Genomic DNA, 18,902 nt, shown 5'->3' with positions numbered 1-18,902 from the left:
GCACCAGTAAACAAAATATAGCAGCAGGCCAGAGTAGGAGAAGAACCAGAATAGACAAAGCAAGCTGAGAACATAAACATGACCTAGCATGTCATTCTAAAAATGACACACTCAGGACTGTTAACTATTTACCAGTCCTGCAATTTGATAAATTTGATGACTTTGAAAAGGAACAGTACAAAGCTCAGGGATCTAGAGCAATGTGAGCAGTGTAGAGGTGCTATGCCACTACTCTGCAGAGAAATTATTTTTTTCAATTCAAGAAAAAAAAAAAAAAGGATGTGATGAGCTTGTCAAACTAACTGGGAATTTCTCCCTTATATTTGCTTCAGAATAAACAGTCATGGATAGTTGAGCTTCTGGATATGTATGTTATACAAGATCTGAAGTTTTTTGTGTTTTTGTTATGCCTCAGCTGGGTTTGTGGACAAGTAAAAGCGAACACCATAGGGATGCACATTGAAATACACTGCTGGAACATATAGGCAGTAAAATGAATTAGGGTGTATTCTGATACTGCATAGGAAACTTACATTGGAAAGTTCAAGAATGAACAGAAAACATTCCTCATAGGAAATGAGATTTTAGAAAAAAAATCTACACTTTGTGTTTATCATATAATGGCAATGATTATTTTAATGTAGGTAGAGTGTGATGCATATATATTTGAATCTCATGGTTTGTCGAGCCCCATGTAATAAACTCAGTGAATCACTGTATTAGCAGCCTTGAGAAGAATTAATTATAATCCCATATCCACAACAAGCTTTAAACACTTTAATTTGCATAGAAAATGCAAAAGCATTTTCCAGATCACGACTGTCTCTGAAATATAAATAATTGAATTTTCAGTGGGAAGAAGTTGGTATATTGCTTATCTATCATATGGTAGGGTAGTGACTTCCTCCATCTCTGCTGATCATACAAGTGAACGTTATGATCTTTTTTCTTCAGTCTTTCTTCTCAGTCTGTCCTCTTAAGGTAACAGAGATACCACCCTTATTAGTTACTTGGTAACTTAAAATATTGTAGATATACTGTTTAGAGTCACATGAATCAGCTGTGATAAGATAAAAAATGCCAGCAACTTCCATATCCTGTGCCTGTGTTTTATAGTGTATTTTCTAGATGAAAACATCTAGAAATATCTGCATAAACCAAAATACCCATAAATTAGTGATATACCAATTCTTTTTTCTTTTAACAGTTTAGCAACAAAATTATTTAAATGGATGTGTGTTTAAAATTTTTCTGCATACAAGTAGGTTATAGTTACTTCCTGTTTCTCTTGATCAAATTCAGATAAATAATCAGGTCTCAATCTTTTTCTTTGTGTTGTTTTCAGCACATGATACTATTGAAGAAATTTTCAGCCAAGAGGAACACAAAAATAAGGATGCAAAAGTGTAGAAAAACAGTCATGATTATATCATACCAGAAAGAGTTAGCTATTTTAGGATATCATAGATGTTCTTCAATTTAAAAATGCATTACTGTGTTGCCACATCTCTTCATATAATGGTTCATATAATTTTCTCTAATTGTAAATGCACCATGAAAAAAGATTCCTGATTGGATTTTTCATATATTTCTATGGAGCTCGGCAATAATGATAGCTCTATGATGAACAGAAATTTGCAACTACATTTTTTTCTTTATTTACTCTTCTGATTGTTATCTATATACAAATATAGAAGAACACTGAGTCAGCAGTAGTTAAATTTTCTTCAGTACATAGGAGAGTTAAGCATATTATGCAGTTGGACTAGAAATGCTGGTAATTAGAGTTATTGAATATGGCTGGAAACAATTGCATTAATTTTCGTTGATTTTATCACAGTGCTCAAAAACTATATCAAACATAAAGATAAATGTATGAAATCCCACTAATATAAGGTTTTATTAAGGCCATAAAACAAAGCTAGTCAACGAATGAGAGAATGTAAAATACCTTATCTTTTTAATGGTGTCTCTTTGTTTTTCTCTAAGCTCATGATGAGAGGATGTAGGCCTGGATTCAACCTTGGTGTAACTCCACTGAAGTTAGCTGAGATACACCAAACGTGGTTTTGCCCCAGAGGATTTTAGATTCATTTATTTTAAATGAAGTCAATACATATTTTAAAATGAGCATTGCCCTTCAGAATGCCAAAGTAGCGAGTGTAAAAAGAAAGACATCCTGAAAGATAAAATAAAATGTGTGTGATATGAAATATTTTAGGACAGAAAGTCAAACAATTTAACCACATTTCCAGCCTCATTCATCCAACGTATTTTTCTTATGCCATACCTGTGAATTAAACTCTGGTAAAGGCAGGAGAGGGCAAATCATATGCCCCTTGTGCTTCTGATTGACTTGGAACCTTCCTAAAAGGGAGCACATCATTCATTTGTTGGGCATGCTGTCATCCTCAGAAAAATAGAAAGAAAGAGATGTTGTCTTTAGATGTGGAATGCGATCCCCCAAGAAAGAAGAGTAAAACCTTTAGTTCACTTATTTTTTTTTAATACATTTACAGGCATACAACTGCTGTCTGAAGAGAGTTATAGGCTGCATAGAGATGTGCATGTTCAATCCTTACGCCAAATCTTCCTTCCCAGTGTGTAGAAAGGTGGAAGAAAATGCAGCAGTTTTGGAATGCTATGTTACTCTGCTGTCGGAGATGGAAGTTAATTTTTAAAGGGATGTAGGATCAGTTTCTGTGTTCATATTGCACATGAATTGCAGATCTAGAAATGAACTTCAAAGTGTTCAGAATCCCCTCTTCCTTCTACTCTGTTTTTTAGCCAGGTGTATGCCCCAGCCTCCCTCTCTTGGCTTCCAGCTGCTGCTTCAAAAGATTGCTGGTCTCCTGAAACTCCTGGATTGTGTCTGAAAGCTTCATATTAACATATGAGTCATCATAGGACAAAAAAATGGCTGTAGCTGGCTGTGTATGAGCTACTGTACCTCCTTCTATAAAACACAAGGACAATATCACTGCCATTTACTAAAGTCTGAGTGGAATGGAGAGGAAAGCATAAAATGTTTCCTTTCTACTATGAGTTGAAAGGACTAAATCTACTTGCATGTGAGGCTACAGTAGAAACCATATCTCCATATCAACCATAGTTACAGGCCTCTTTCCCTGAGGCAAACAGCGAATATGAATTCTTGCTACTTGTGAGAGGTTAATAAGGGAATAGAATTCCTCTGAAAAGTAAGGAGCTTTTTTTTGGTTTTGTTTGTGTGTTTTTGTGCTTATGCAAGCCTATTCTCTTGTGGCATGTTCAGCAGGATTAAGCTTTCCTTAAGTAAAGGCAGTGTTTTAGGAATCATGGTAGGCAGATTTACAAATATGTACATTATATCTAAACAGGGAAGAAGAAGATGTCTGTTGGGCTGTAGCCAGCCTCCCTCACCCGTGAGCACATATACTACTCTCAGCATGCAATTGCAGCCAGCTAGGATGTGTGAACATGCTGCTTCTGTTTTACACAAGAAACTCTGTGATGTTCTTCAATATGCTCTGCCTGGAAGAATCACTATGAAGGAGGCAAATCACTTACCTACACTAATGACATGAATTTAGTTGTATATTTGAATACCTATAGTTTACAAATGCTACATATTTTGTTGGCTATGTTTTTACTTGCATTAATCAATTCATTATAAATAGTTACAGCAATTACAAGGAACCTACAAGTCAGTACTGAAACATCAGGCCCTAGATATACAAATGTTAGAAATTCACTGTTAATTCACTAGGGACTAATTTTTCATGTTACCTCTGCTACCGGCTGAAAAGTGGGCACCAAAAGAGCTAATGTCCAAAAGGAGAGGAATTTGAGATTCTGACAGTAGAACACAATAAAAAGAAAGAAGGCTATTGTCGCAGACATCTTTTCATTAAAAATCCTTTCTTTAGGATTTTTCCTTCTGAGAAGCTAAGAGACCTCAGAGACAGAATGTAAACAATGGTTATCTGCTGCTGTGGAATGCAACAGGTCCACCTGTGATTGGCCCATCTTGGATGTGTATAATTAATGGCCAATCAAGGACTGAGCTATCTCGGACAGAGTGTGAGAGAGCTGCCTTTGTTATCATTCTTCTTATTATACTCTTAGCTTAGCTAGTTTCTGAGAAAACCCTGTCCTTCTTTTTCTTTTTAGTATAGTCATAATATATATATATATATCATAAAATAATAAATCAAGCCTTCTAAACATAGAGTCAACATTCTCGTCTCTTCCTTCACCTGAAAACCCCTGTGGCCACGGTCACAGGTTATAGTTAACATATGTGCCATAAATATGGCTCTTTCCTTTACATAGGTACTAAGCTGATATGTTGGATTAGACTCAGGTAAGATTTGGTTTCAGACCAGAAAAACTCTCACACAGGTATTTCATTTAGTCTGTTGCAACGGTTCAACTACGTCTCTCCCGTAGAACAGGCTGGATTTTGATCCATAGATATTATACAGAATGAAAGATGTAATTTTTTTTCCTTAGGTCCCTATCAGTTTCTTCTGACTTCTATAATTAGTTTAGAAAAAGAACACAGTAACACAGGGATCGTTACACAGTTATTTTGGGATGAGACTTTGCAGACAATGTTTATGCTGGCATGCTTCTAGAGCAGCAGGTATAGACACGAATGACTGGGAGACTACCAGCTATGCTGAATGCAGGCAGAATAAGACCTCTTCCTTCTCATATTCTCAATTTTCTATTTGGAAGATTGATACTGGCTTCTTATGTTAAGAATTACAGATACATTAAGAGCCAGAAACTCTTAGTGAATGACTTCCTTTCAACACAAAGAGGTGTGTAAACTAATTTCATCTGACCTGCAGCCAGAGAATGCTTATATTATCAGTCTCTCACAACACCTTTTCTCTTTAACTGCAGTTTTTATTTTGTTCCAATAGTGGTAAAGACAGAGTAATCTTTAAACTGTTACATAAATCTAAACTGTATTATTCTTAGATTGAGGAACACTATACTGTTTATCATTTATTAAAAATAACAGTGCTATTACAGAACTAAAGCAGATGTTAACACCAATCTAACATAGTTAATTGGCTCATCTATTTTAATATTTAGAGTTAAACCTCAACAGAAATAATAATTTGGAGATGAAGACCTAAGATCTGAACACATATTTAGATAGATGATCAGATATCAGCTCTTGCTGGGAGTTAGAATTTTATTGGGGGAGGAGATTCCTTTGATTTTGTTTGTTTGTTTTTGTTAAGTAGCTCTGTAAATTGCTAATTTTATTTTCTAAGGAAAAAAGGAAAAAGAGGTTGTACTTTAGATTTTCTTAAATTAAAAATGCCTACATTCAGTTCTCTCAATCTTTCACTGAGGGCAGCCTGTAGGTGTTCACAGCCCTGTAGGTGTTCTTTATAAGCAGCACACAATTACTGCTGCGTGCTGTATTCTGACCTTTTTATTGGTGCCCTGTATGTCCTTTGCACTACATCTGGGATATGCTAATCAGACTCCTGACACGGACTGAGATTTATTGATTGCATTATCCCTGAAATGTTTTTTGGGGTTGTTTATTTTGCACTGGCTCAGCTCCCTCTTCCTTATGCTGATTAAAAAATGTGATTCCACACCAAACAGTGCATGTCTTTAGTTGGCATTAGCTTATGAATCCATGCCCTGAGTCAAACGGTTGTTGGAAAAAGTCCTGCTTCTCTGCTGTGACTCCCTTTGTGCAACATACACTATTTATGCTTTGTTGAAGTCTCTGAAGATCATGAAAGTTTCAGAACACCCACCTTCTGTTTTGATGAGTGGGAGGAGCTGAAAAATGCTGGAAGGATTAAGAAATTTGTTTTCTGATAGTCTAGATCCACCTAGTGAGCATCATTTACTCTGATTTATAACTAACTTCTAATATTTATATATATACTTTTTTTCCTTAATGGAGGAATCGCTAAAAAGAAAAAAGGAATTATACTGCTCTGCCAAACAAAATTATTCTGGGCAACTTTTATGAATGACAAGATGAGGGATTCAGAAAGGTGAAATGTGACTTAGAAACATCTTAACTCCTTTTTCCACTCCTGAGGTCTTTCAGCAGGTGACAGACATTCTGGTCCTAATGCAAGAGAATGTTCTATTGGCTTGCTGATAGGCATTTGCATTATATCCTTACATTTGCAGGTTCCTTGAGATGCTCTTTGTATGGTCTACATGAGACACCAAACCATGCACATTTTTTATAGTTAATGCAATTTTGGAAATAAGTTTTTTCCTAGATTGCACCTAAGAGAAAAGTATCAGCTTTCTAACTAAATACTCCCTTATTTCATAAAATGAACATTTAGTTTCTACACAAATCTGAGCCATTCAAAAACAATACACAGGTGGTCTTTGCTCTAAGGTTAAAGTTACACAAAAATTATTTATCCAGTGGATTTCCACAATTTCAAAAGGAAATTTGACAGATACTTAATTAAGTATAAGAAGAAAGACACAATCTTGTCACTGAAAATAGAATCATGAACCTATTTTTGTACTGAATCCATTTAAATATCTAGAAATATTTTTGCCTTTATATTATGTTCCTTTCATTTTCATATTGTGAAAATCAAATTTGAAAAGAAAATGAACAGTTTGATTTGGAATCAAATCAGAGTCTGGACATGTGTTTGGCTCCTTGGTTCAAAAGCCTTACAATAACAGGCTCATTGACTTATATGTCACTACAGACTGAATATCAAGACTGGTGCTGTTTAACAATCTTTTATCCACAAAGGGTCTATCATTTTATATTTTCATAGCAAAATAGAGATTAAAAAAAATAGTTCGACATATGCAAACAATTTATCATACTGTGTTCTTTTAATCTTTATTTGAGAGACAAAAGAGAAGGCTAAAATTACATTATTAGCTTCAGGTACAATGTTAAGACTCTTTTATATCTTAATAGGAGCCTATTAATAAAAACTTACTGGTAAGTATTGCAGCATCACTTACAAATACATGTTAACAACATACAGGTCTTTCAACTAAAAACTGCACTGATTTAAAGGGTGTAGTATTTCCTTCAGTAAGTTTAATAAAGAAATTCTGCTGAACCGCATACATGCCATGTTAAGAGATGTGAAAAGTATGGCCCTGCACATTGCCTCACCAGCTGCCATAGTCCCACTGACCTCCTCCCATGTAGCAAAAACCAGTGTTCTGATTTGCCTGCAGATTCCTGAGAGCACATCATTTGTGTTAATGACCAGGTGTGTTTCCTGTTCTCTTTGTAAACATTAACTGCTCAGGTTTTATGTCTGTGTGTTGTCTTCCTCTCCTTCCTTATCCTTCCAACTGAATAGAGGAACATTCTCACCATCCATATGCCCTTAGTGATTTGGGTGATTAACCACAATTGTTTGTATCACAACCCCTGCTGTCTCTGTGGTCAGGTTTGTCTCTGTGTGCTCTTGTTTATGGCTCCTTTGACCAGATAACCTTAATGGCACAGACAAGCCCCTTACACTTACCCTCATATATTATTTTCAACCACACTAAAGCTGCTTCAGAGGAGAAAACACATGTAAATCACATAATACAAAAAAAAAGGACAAACAAAAAAACCCAGAAGAAACACAAGGAGGGAATGTGATTGAAGATGTCTTTTTATGAAAACAGTTTGAATTAATATTATCTTATATAAAGCAGAATCATCCTAGAGTTAATGATGCATAAGGAGGAATACCATAAACAGAGGAGGAAGAGGTTCTAGAAAGGTTTTCAAATAACTCCTTTGTTAAATCTCTCAAATGAACTCATTCTTTCTCATATGTGCAAACTCCTGAAGAGCACTAGAAGGGCTGCACTTACAGATTAAAATCACAGCTGTACATTAATACACATATACAGTTGGTTAAACCCAGAGTTTGTATTTATATTTAAACATACAATTTTAAATATAAATGCTTAGCCAATATTTATTTTTCAATAGTCTTTTATGACTAAGTAATTATGTCAGAAAGAGATTGTGCTATTTCCTATAGGAATTTTTCTTTGAAACTCAAACCTAGGAGAAAAAAACACTTTTATGAAGTAACCCTGTGAGCTCCTGCTCATGCAAGGATCTACTCTAAATATTCTCATTTAGGGAATAAAAATGTGTTTATGCTTTAAGTGTTGATAAAGCAGAGTAACAGTAACTTTCTTTTGTTTTCTGATCTCTGATATAGTCTTTCATTTGTTCCTTAAAGAATACCTTTAATGAGTCTCTTTACCTCATTTCATTCTCCTTTCTTCCCTTACTCTTGGATTTCACTGTTATATAGATTGTTATTTTCTTTTCCACAGCTATAACTTCAGAAGCAGAATCTTCTGCTGTGCTCCCAAGGGTCTAGTTATGCCCCTTATAGTGATGTCCCTGGTGACTATTTCGTTTAAACTTGGAGCATATCTGTTTTGCTTTTGTATTTTATCAGTGAAAAAATAGTATCAGTCATAGCAACAATAGCAATATTGAAAACTTGTAGGGAAAAAGGATGAAATCCACCACAGACAGGTCAATGAGAAAAATCCAGGATGACATTTTAGCCCCAAATATTGAATATTAAAGTATCCAGATGCAAATTTGTAGCTTGAAAGAAATTAAGATGAAGCAACCTCTTATTACTTTGCACTGTGATCCTGCAATGAGGTTAGAAATGGAAATTTTCCCACACTTATTCTTGAGCTGACACTTTTTTAGGAACTGTAAATTAGAACCTCCTTTTTATTTGAGTAGAAGTCAAATATGTGAGTGGGAAAGCCTGTGCATTGCATAGAGAAATTAGATATTTCAAAATACTCATGTGTTGATTAGGGATTTAGGAAATATGGAGGAACAGAGAGTTAGTACCTGAAATCCTATTGCTTTTCAGTCTCAGGACTCTGCCATATCTGCAGGTAGATATGCTCATCAAATTAAAAAGAAATGACTGTAGACTATCTAAGTATCTATAATAAATTACTGCCCACGGGCCACTATTTCCTGCCAACTTTATATAGAGAGTTTTATGAATCATGCAAGAAATTGGTGATAAAGATAAAATATCCATTTCAGTCCAGCAGTTTCAGATCCATATCTCACCATGACCACTTGTTATAGGCTAATTATATAACAAAGCTGCATCACTGTGCAAATCAAAGTGTATGATTCATGAGATCAGGGCAAAAATGAACAAAGTGGCAGCGTAGCTGAAGTGCAATTGTTACAAATGATAACTTAGGAAGAAGGCTGATCAGCTTCTGATTGTACTGGTTTCCAAGCCAGCTTTTTGCTGGACACAGACAGCAGTTATTGCACCATTTCATTCCCTGCTGTATCAAAGCTGTGAAAAGCTGGGCTCCCTTTGCTGCCAGCTCCAAGAGGAGAAGATGTGACAACAGCTTCTGCAGAGGGAGAAGATTCTCCCTTCTGAAGCTGTCAGTTCTCTTCTTTCTTCATCCTTCTCCCCCTGGCTGTGCTGTGGAAACCACGAGATTTGTACATCCACTATGTCATTTCTGTGACACAACTGGCCCAGCCCTTGGTCTTCTTTCTTGCAGTAGAAAAATAACTCTTCACTCAAAAACTCATGAGACAGCTTAAGAAGTCATCCAGTATTTCAGTCCCTGCTCAGTGGGATGTTAATGCCTTTTATACTGGTAACAGTTTAAAATTTCTGAGCTCTTGCAACCTGCTACTCTCAAAAAATTCATTTGAAATCATTCAGAAAGTTTTTCAAACTGAAGTGTAAAGGCAGCTATCAAAATTTTAATAGTTCCAAAAAAAGAAAGCTTTCTGGGGTTATAATTTTCATTCTTATTGAGAGCACAGGAGACACCATATCAGCTTGCTGTTGGCTATTTATGTACAAGTATCTGTTTTTGTCAGTTAAAGAAGGATTTTTTTTTAAAGACTGCAATCAGAAAAATATTTTCATTTGTATATTACTTAGAACACTTATTCACTTTTTGTAGCTCTTGGTTATTTAAAAAATATCCAATAGGTACTAGTAAGTATAGTCTCTGTTACTAAGAAAAAGATATTTTTATTGTTTTAAATAAATAAAGGTGTACAAACCAAAGCAGAGATACCCTTTATTATTGATTCCTGGTGTATAAGTTTCTTTAAGCCCTGTAAGGTTGCATTAGTCTCGGTAACAGCATATCAAATCTGAAATACTAAGGAAAGAAAGTAGAAAACTCACCAGCATGTGTAATGAATAGAACCAATTTATCTACTTATTTTATAATTCTTTAAAGGAGCAATCTATTTAAACGACGTATTGGGAATGTTTTAAATAATTTTTAAGGGATCTGCACAACAGTTTCCTCTATTGTACAGCAAGCTGCTACTACTCAGAAGTTTTGGGGCCAATTCCTGGTTCACATGATAGAAGTGTTACCAGTATCATAAAATAGATGCAAACATATGTTATGAAGTTAATGCTGAGATAGAAACAGATTGGGCTGACAACATCCTGGAGACTGCATTAATGAATCATTTGCATAAAGTCACTTCAGTGGAAAACTTTATATTCAGTTTACTAATTTTCTCAGCCTGAAGAGAGGTAATTTAAAATAGTAGTGAAAAGAAAATATCCCAAGAACTGGTGGTTAAAGACATGTACTATAAGCATTTCCTCTACAATGATTCAGTATATCCTCTACTATGACTATGACTATGACTTCCCTGTATCTTCTCTGTACTCTCTTCCATTACCTTTCTAAGGTCTAATTTCCTTTTTTTTTTTTTTTGTTTCAATACAGGGAGCGAGATTCTGCCCTTTCAAAAGATATTCTTGTATCTCAGTTTTCCTCCCAGTTTAAAGGACCTTCTAACTGATAGAGTTTTTGCAATGAACTGTGTGTGTACAGTTTCTACCAGAAATTCCAGACTTCACAATTTTGAACCCAAATAGACAAAATTATAATTTTTATAATGGTTATTTCTTTGTTGTTTGTCTTTCCTATTACCTAAATGCTTGCATATTTATAGACAAAGACAATAAAAAATATTTTGTAACGTATGTACCACTTTAAACATGTGCTTTTCTGATACCAATTTTATTATTTTTGGGGGGAAAAATGTTACTCTTACAAAACATTCTGCAGTTTGTTTGCAGATAGCTGGCCATCTACTTAGGAAATTTTTTTCAAAACAATAAGCATATAAAATTGGAATGGTCTGGAATTTCCTTATTTCAAAATTTTTCATGAAGATATGTAGTTTGTTGTATTATACAGAGTTATGATAATGCATAAGCTTGTTACTAACAAATTGTTTTTGCTGACTAAAGCCACCTGGAAAGTGTGGAAGTAAATAACTAATAATAATTATCTGCTGATTTTACACTGCTGTCTATTGCCTGCTAATTATGTCTCTGGCCTCTCTCTTTTTTTTAAAGAAAATTCTAAATCATTGTCAACAAGTCTTTGGCTTATTCAAGCAAAATTCCTTCCATAATATTTTCAAAATTTAGGGTGTGTCTCTATTTAAAAGGCTGTACACAGGGATATTACCAAAGAAAAGTATCTCCAGTAAAATACCTTCGGGAAGATAAATATTCTCTTACTGAGAATTTAAATTGAGTGACAAAAAGAAAATTTCTCTTCAGATATCTGAAGCAAAATACACTAAATATCAATACTTGAAAAAACATGGGAGAGTTTTCCAGGAAGATGTGGCTTGACATGAAAAGGTATTGCAAAATATGCACAACACAGAATAAAAATATAACAGTGTTATTCATGATAGAGGACCCAGAAAAGAATGAGGCTCCTAAGCCAAAGAAATATGATTTCCACAAAATTAGAGATGAAATTAAAAATTAATTCATCATGTATTTAATGCAGGAAATTCCAAGGAAGAAAAACATTTTCTGTACAGTTTCACTTTGAAGAATTATTAGATTGAATTTTGATTTAATTAACATGCATTTAAATCTCTGTGATGAAACAGTTCCCATGTGTTTACTGAAGTACCTTTCTTCGGGCCAGATTAAAAAAAAAAAAAAGAAAATTGGAACACTGTTATGAGAAAAGGACACCAACTTTTTTTGAAGAAAAACCTTGGAGCAGCTTGTAGCTGTTCATAGCTTTCAGCTTTGAAATGGAATATTCACTTCAGGCTGCCATGCCATGGTCACCTCAGCTGGCTGCCAGGGGAACTCTGTTACTGGACAGGATGCAGAATAATTCAAATTTCCAAAGTGGAATGAGAAAACTAGCAAGCACTCCCCTTAGGTATTACTTATAGTCCTAAAGTGACTTAGTTAAACAAGGCTACTCACTCTCTTTATAAGTAAATTTTGTATTTATCCAATGTCTTCTCCTTTCTGTATGTTTACATCTTGTGAAATATTATTTGCTTTCTGAGACACTATTCAAGTTGAAACTTTTGGTCCTGCTATAAGTATAAATTCAAAATAAACAACAGTTAAAAATAAACAGAGTTTAATGTAAACTATGGACAATTTAAGACCTTTTTTCCCCTGAAAAACAGTCATTATCTGAATTCCTACAAATAACAATAATTGTAAATGGAAGAGACAGGAAATCATAATGGTAATAGTTTATATATCTATTAATACAGGATTTATTGAATAGCAAAGCTACATATTTTTTTAGCAAGTATATATTATCTTCAGGATCTTGACCTCTTACAGTTAAATTATAAGGTGAATAGTAAACACTGCAAGAGCACGCTATGAGTGATACTGATGCGATTAACCCTGTTAATTATAATAGGAAGTACACCTAATACAGACATTGAAGAGGCATATATTGGTTAGATGTCATGTGTTTGACCACAGCTTCAGCAGTAAATGCTGGACTGACATGAAATATGTACACCATGTGCTGGAGACCCACAGGAACACTTTGATGGGGAAGAGTCATCTCAAGTAATGAAGATTTCATGAACTTTTGTAACTGTTGCAGTTTCATTAAGATAAATTGTGTATTGCAATGGTGTTTTTAACATACTAATGTTTGCAAGACTATTCTATCACTCTGTCTTTAGGTGACAAAAAAAAAAATCACCTTTTAAAAGTTATATTCCCTCCACCCCTTGTCATCCTGTCTTCATTAAGAACAACTAAGAACATGTAGTTTCAGAGATGAGACCAGAGGCCCATCTAATATTTAGTTTAAAAACACTAAACCCTAAGATTTCTCGTTTACTTTTTTTTTTTATGACTATGAAATTAAAGTCGAAACCTTTGTCACCACTGCTGAAACCAAACTGACTTAATTTCACTGGTGAACTGCTTATGAAGAATTGTTAAAATATAAAAGGTGCTGCATAACTTCCATTATGAATTTTACATTATTTTTCTTCTTTTAGATTCCATTGAATCTTACATTATTTTTCTTCTTTTCACTAGGAGCGACTTGATATTAATCTGGAATATGCAGCTTCAGGAGCTGCTCTTCCATCTTCATTTCCTTCTTTCAAGAGCCACAGAACTACAAGATTCCTCTATTTGTGTTCATATTTGAGAAACAAGTATTTGTTACATATTCCTAACAGTTTAAAGTAGGAAGAATTTGTATTTATTGATGTTTTTTCTCCCACACTGGTCTTGCTCATACTTTTTTTTTTTGCCCCCAAAGGAAAGATTCAGTGTATATATAGATGATAAGAAGCTCAATACATTTAAACTGGAAATGTACCTTGTTCAGATCCCAAATGAATTTTTTTGGTTTCATTATGTAGAATACTGTTTTTCCTCCGTCTTTCCGGTTTTAAAATCCTGATTGGGTAATGGTTGGAGTTGCTGGCTGGAGTTACTTTTACTCTTGTAACTCTCTCCCAGTGGAGAAATGCACCAGAGGGAAATGAGCAGGTGGCTGATTAGGGTTGAACCAAGACATTCCTTACAGAAGATACAGAAGTTGCTGTATTCTTTAGATCATCAAAACGTTTCCTGGATAGTTGAAAACGTTTCCTGGATATCCTGAAATCATCATCAAATGAGGGTGTGCAAGCATACTGTAACTCATGGAGATAAGTGTGTGCAGCAAAAATTTCAATTGTGACCATAAGAGGCATTTCCTCTGGAAAGTATTTTTATCTGCGACTGCCAAAACAAAAGTTGATTTTTTGTTTCTCTACTGTAATGGGTGAAGTTAAAGGTAATGTCTTTTCATACAGGATGGTCAAAATATTTAGAGTAGAAAATTGAGACACTGATCATAAAAAGAAAGAAATTCCCTACATAATCTCTCTTTACAAATCTGTTTTAGTGGTTTTTTAATTTTTATTTTCCTTTATTACCAGAATTATCCTGCTTGCAATATGCATTGTCTCAGAGTCATTCCTCACCGTGTGGACTCCCTGTCCTTTCATGTCTACATCCAAATGGTGCAGCACTGCATCTGCAAACGGTGTGTCAGAATAACCTTGCAGAACCATAAATGACACTGAACTTGAATGTTAAGCTTTTACTACTGTTTCTTTCATCCTGAAGTTAAGAGACCAGCTTTCATTGATAACTACCTCAATCCTGCATGTAAGCTGTCCTTGACTTGTGTAAACAAATTCCCTATGCTGTGTAAGGCTTCTCTTTTTGTGTGTTGATCAAAATCTTGACCATAGCCATGAATATTATCAAACATCTTACCAAGGCTTCCCTCATTCCAAACACCTTATTATAGGAACATATCCTAAATTCTGAACCTTTGGGCCTGGTATAACTTTTTATGTTCTTGAGTTTAACAATATGTTTTTTACAGAACAACTGACTGGATAAAAAACAGCACATAAGCGGATTTTACATACTTCTGATTTTTCTCAATCACATACAATAGAGCTTATATATTTAAAATAGTCTTTAATAACTATTTGTATTCAACAAAATATATAAGTTTTTCATACTTTATAAAGTGAGAGAATGTCTAGCATAGTTAGGCATTGCAGTGGGAGACCTAGTTTTAAATACCATTGAAAGTATTAGACTATGCACCAGATTCTATAATTTTCAAAATTCAAGTTATTTTTTCTCTTAGTTATCATATGGCACTGAAAGAGTTAAATAAAGCAAGGAATTGAAGAATATAAGCTCATTCTCTGAGAGAGTGACTGTCAAGAGAAAGAGTTGGATGAATCTATTTATTTTAAGTGCTTGACAAGAGCTCTGTTTAAAAAATAATGAGCCACACGTGCCACTATGTTGAAAGAAAAACTGGAATCCCTTGGAACAATGGGAACAGACTGTCTACATTTGACCCTATGAAATCTGTGCATTATTTCAGGCTTGCTGTGCTCATATTTGAATGATTGTGTGTTACAGGTTCATGACTCTGTGTTCTTTCTATATTTTTCTGGCAATAAAACTTTCTTGGTAATTGTATATGATATGGCACTGTATGTTTACTTGATTAAAATCTCATATGTGAGAATTGAAATTTGATTTCTGATTTCTTTTTTTTGAAATCATATAATATTTGAATTGTATCTATTTTTACCTCTTAAATCAATACCAATCAAATGATACAGAGTAATAAAATACATTTCTATTCAGCGATATTATTTTATTAAAATTAAATTGATTTAATCTCTTTTTTAAAAGTGGAATATAATACAAATAAACCAAGTATCCTCTCCCTCAGAGGAGAGGCAGTGGGAAAATCATGATGGCACATGCAATCTCATTAGCAGGCTATCAAGCAAAAAAGCCTATTATTAGTCTCATCTGTCTTAACTGTATGAGTGTGTGGCCAGGGCCTATAATTAAATTTCAGTTTCTAGAATGCAGGAACTCTAGAAATCAAGAAGCAGAATTCAAAGTTTAACCTTCTGATGTGATTAAGCCTATTATGACCACAGCTTGTTAAAGAGATTGTATTCTGCTTTTATTTTCACTCTGGTCAACACTGGTTTATATGGATTAGATCTTGAAATGAATACTATCCAAATTTACATCCAGTTTTATCTAAATCACTAAAATTTGAGAACATTGGAGAAAGAACAGCTTGGAATTTGTGATGAAATAAATTTTGTCAAAACACATCTATTAATTCAGACTGAAAAAGTTAGTGGGAGCATATAAAACTCAAGAGTTTTTTTTTCTTTTTAAGAAAGCATTTTCTAGCCACAATAAATGAGAATTATAGATAGAGCCTAAACCCTCAAGCATCCAATAGCTTCAATTAGAGCATCTAGAGTACAAGTTTGACCATGTGTTTTATTTATATATATATATATATATATCTTCACATGCATTTCTTTATCTAAAAATTGAAATATCTCAATTTTGTACAGTTACTGAGTAAATTGCAAACTTCAGTAATTTTTCCATAGCAGATTTTCATTTTCTGATCAGCCCTAATAAATTTGAAGTCTTTATTTTTGATCTACTTCCATTTCAGAGGGTTCTGGAATGTTGCAAAACACAATAGAATTTGCTTGGGTATTTCTGGCACAGATGGACAGCTAATGTGTCCATATTGACAAAGAGATTACTTTTCAAAGAGAAATAATAAATCCATAGACCATTTGACCAAAATACTGTTTTATCTGAAACATGGTTTAAAAAGAAGCAGGTATGTCTTTGCTTCATGTTGCAACAAATTGACATAAAGGGAGAACATTTTTTCTGAGAGACACCTATAGATATATAGATATAGATTACATATATAGATATAGATTACAGATATAGATAGATATAGATACAGATATAGATAGCTACAGATGTGCCATTACATATTTTCGCTTTTCTGAAAGGAACAGAAGTAGCAGATTATCATGCAGTAGCATTTTCAGCTAAAACATGTGAATCCTTCAGATTAATTTCCAGCTTTTATGGAAAAGCCCTGACACTGGAAGCCTTTGTCAGGGCACAGGACTTGCACTCTACCTCAAGTGTGAGTGGAAGATACACCTGAGCTCAGAGTAAAGCACCTTTATCCTTTGAGATCAGTATGAAGAATTCTGAGGGTGCTTTCTTTTGGAAACTACCTTTATTCCATTATTCTGACAATACAAATGCACCCTGATGCTGGGGGAAAGGAAAAATAAAACTGTCCCTTCACCTTGCTGATCAGGCACCTCAACACACTTTTTCTGACACTAGTGAGCAGTTGTGATGGCTTCTCAGCAGCCTCCAGCATGTAATAGTAGATTTGTCTGCCCCACACTTCATCTTCTAATTATACATCTGTGCTTCATTGATTACACTTTTGTGCCCCACTGAGTTAGGAAGGATCAGGTTAACAAATAATGAAGTGTGTCAGCACTTCCACAAGAAAAAAAATATTTATTCTTTACTTAGGGCAGGGCAGCCTGATTTTTAACACTATTTATTTGTCTTGTTTTGTTTTGTTTTGCTACCTAAAGAGAGAGTATTTGAGACTTTAATTAGCTTGGTTGGTTCTAGAATTTTTTTTTAAATATTCTATTTGAAGTTTAGACTTTCTAATGCCGAAGAGACCAATACTGCAATGAAACATGTAGCTTTATGAAAACTTAAATAAATTAGAGAAAAAGATCCAGGAAGAAAAGTTCAGGGTGCCTTTAGCAGAAAAATGACCACCCACCTCCCCACACCCCCATCCACACAGATGTGTAGCTAACAGATTTATTTAGAAAAATGTTCAAACTGGAATTCTCAATAGCATCAGTCCTTGCCACTGACATTATTTGAGATGTAATTCTCTGATCAGCTTTACAGATTTTCAGTACAATTTGTTGGAGATATAAAAGTGTTACCCTGCCCATCCTTTGCAGCTGCTCTAAGACACAGGTGCTTCTATACTCACCTCTACTGCTTGTCACATAAACCTACAGGAAGAGTTGATTCTGCATGTCCAGTCAATGAGATGTCCATTTGAAGCAGGTGCACACACTTAGAGAATGCAGTACCTGTCAGTATAGTATTGGCTTACATTAATATTAAGATTTAAGAATTACTTCAATTCAGACATTAACAAATGACAACAGCATGACATGAAAAGCCTCTCCTACAAATAATGCATTTCTTACCAGTTTGGTACTTGTGTTTTTTCTTAAAATGCATATAATGATACATCCTCTGAATTTAACTTTCTTTCCATGTTGACATTTCAAAAGAGTGAATAAAGAAGGAAATTGCTGAGAAGAACTTGATGGCTTTTCTCAGTACTGGGAAGTGCTAAGTACTTAGTACTTCACTAGCATTCTGGGAAGAGAAAATCATGTCTGCTACGTTTCTGAGTAAAATACATCAATGGTGTATTAAGGCTAATAGTCAGTTCACAAAAGAGAGGTTGTGTGCCACCTGAAAACAGTAGCTTGATGGTTATGCTTTGGAATTTAATGGAAGAACTCACATTTCCCTGTATTTGATTTGGATCAGGCAACAGAAGGTTGATTCCTCAAGACATTTGAAATACAAAAATATTAAAAAGTCCCATTATATAATTTTTTTAGTTATTTAGATCATTGATTTGTTTAGATTATTGATGTTTAGATAATAGATCGCCCCATGTGTCCTAAATTAAGGGAAGGAGTATCTCAGAGACAGAGTACTTAAAATGGCACTCACTTCTATGGACTTGCAATTTCTGGCTCTCATTTCTGACTTAAAACATTGACAAAGGAGTCCTTCTCCCCTTACAGAAGCTCTAAACTCAAATGAAAAAGACAGGTACTTCCCAAAGAAAAGTCTTCTCACCCAAAGCCAGATATCTGAGACAGAAGAAAAGAACGACATTCAAACTTGCTTTGTTAGTTTTGGAGATCTTATCCAACTGAAGAAAGAAAGCAATTCAACACTAATTATGTGACATTGTGAGTTTGCCTGCAATGAAATTTTTTCTATCAATATAAATTCATTTATGAATTTAAAAAAGCTTGAGTGGAAAAAATTAATCTCCCCACCTCAGAAAATTCCATAATAAAAATCTGCAGTATAAAAAAATCTAAAATGCTTTTGAAA

General features: G+C 34.4%; 1 protein-coding gene across 8 annotated transcripts in view; it reads left to right on the top strand.

The window, feature by feature from the left end:
- The window catches only part of TAFA5 (TAFA chemokine like family member 5), a 502,678-nt gene that overhangs the window by 450,536 nt on the left and 33,240 nt on the right, over positions 1–18,902 (top strand). For 5 of the 8 annotated variants that reach the window (XM_071423843.1, XM_071423844.1, XM_071423845.1 and 2 more), the window contains one exon: positions 13,371–15,209. The exons of 2 other annotated variants lie outside the window; for them this stretch is intronic. In XM_071423843.1, the coding sequence (XP_071279944.1) occupies positions 13,371–13,526 (156 nt within the window). In that variant the 3' untranslated portion in view covers positions 13,527–15,209. Of the gene's footprint in view, positions 1–13,370; positions 15,210–18,902 lie in introns of those variants that run through there. One more of the 8 variants, XR_011678679.1, reaches the window with a different exon arrangement.

The sequence above is a fragment of the Agelaius tricolor genome, unplaced genomic scaffold (assembly GCF_023055355.1).
Source record: "Agelaius tricolor isolate 1412-34295 unplaced genomic scaffold, bAgeTri1.0.p SCAF_3, whole genome shotgun sequence".
NCBI lineage: Eukaryota > Metazoa > Chordata > Aves > Passeriformes > Icteridae > Agelaius > Agelaius tricolor.
The sequence above is the reverse complement of the archived record's forward strand: the minus strand, read 5'-3'. Positions and strand labels throughout refer to the sequence as shown.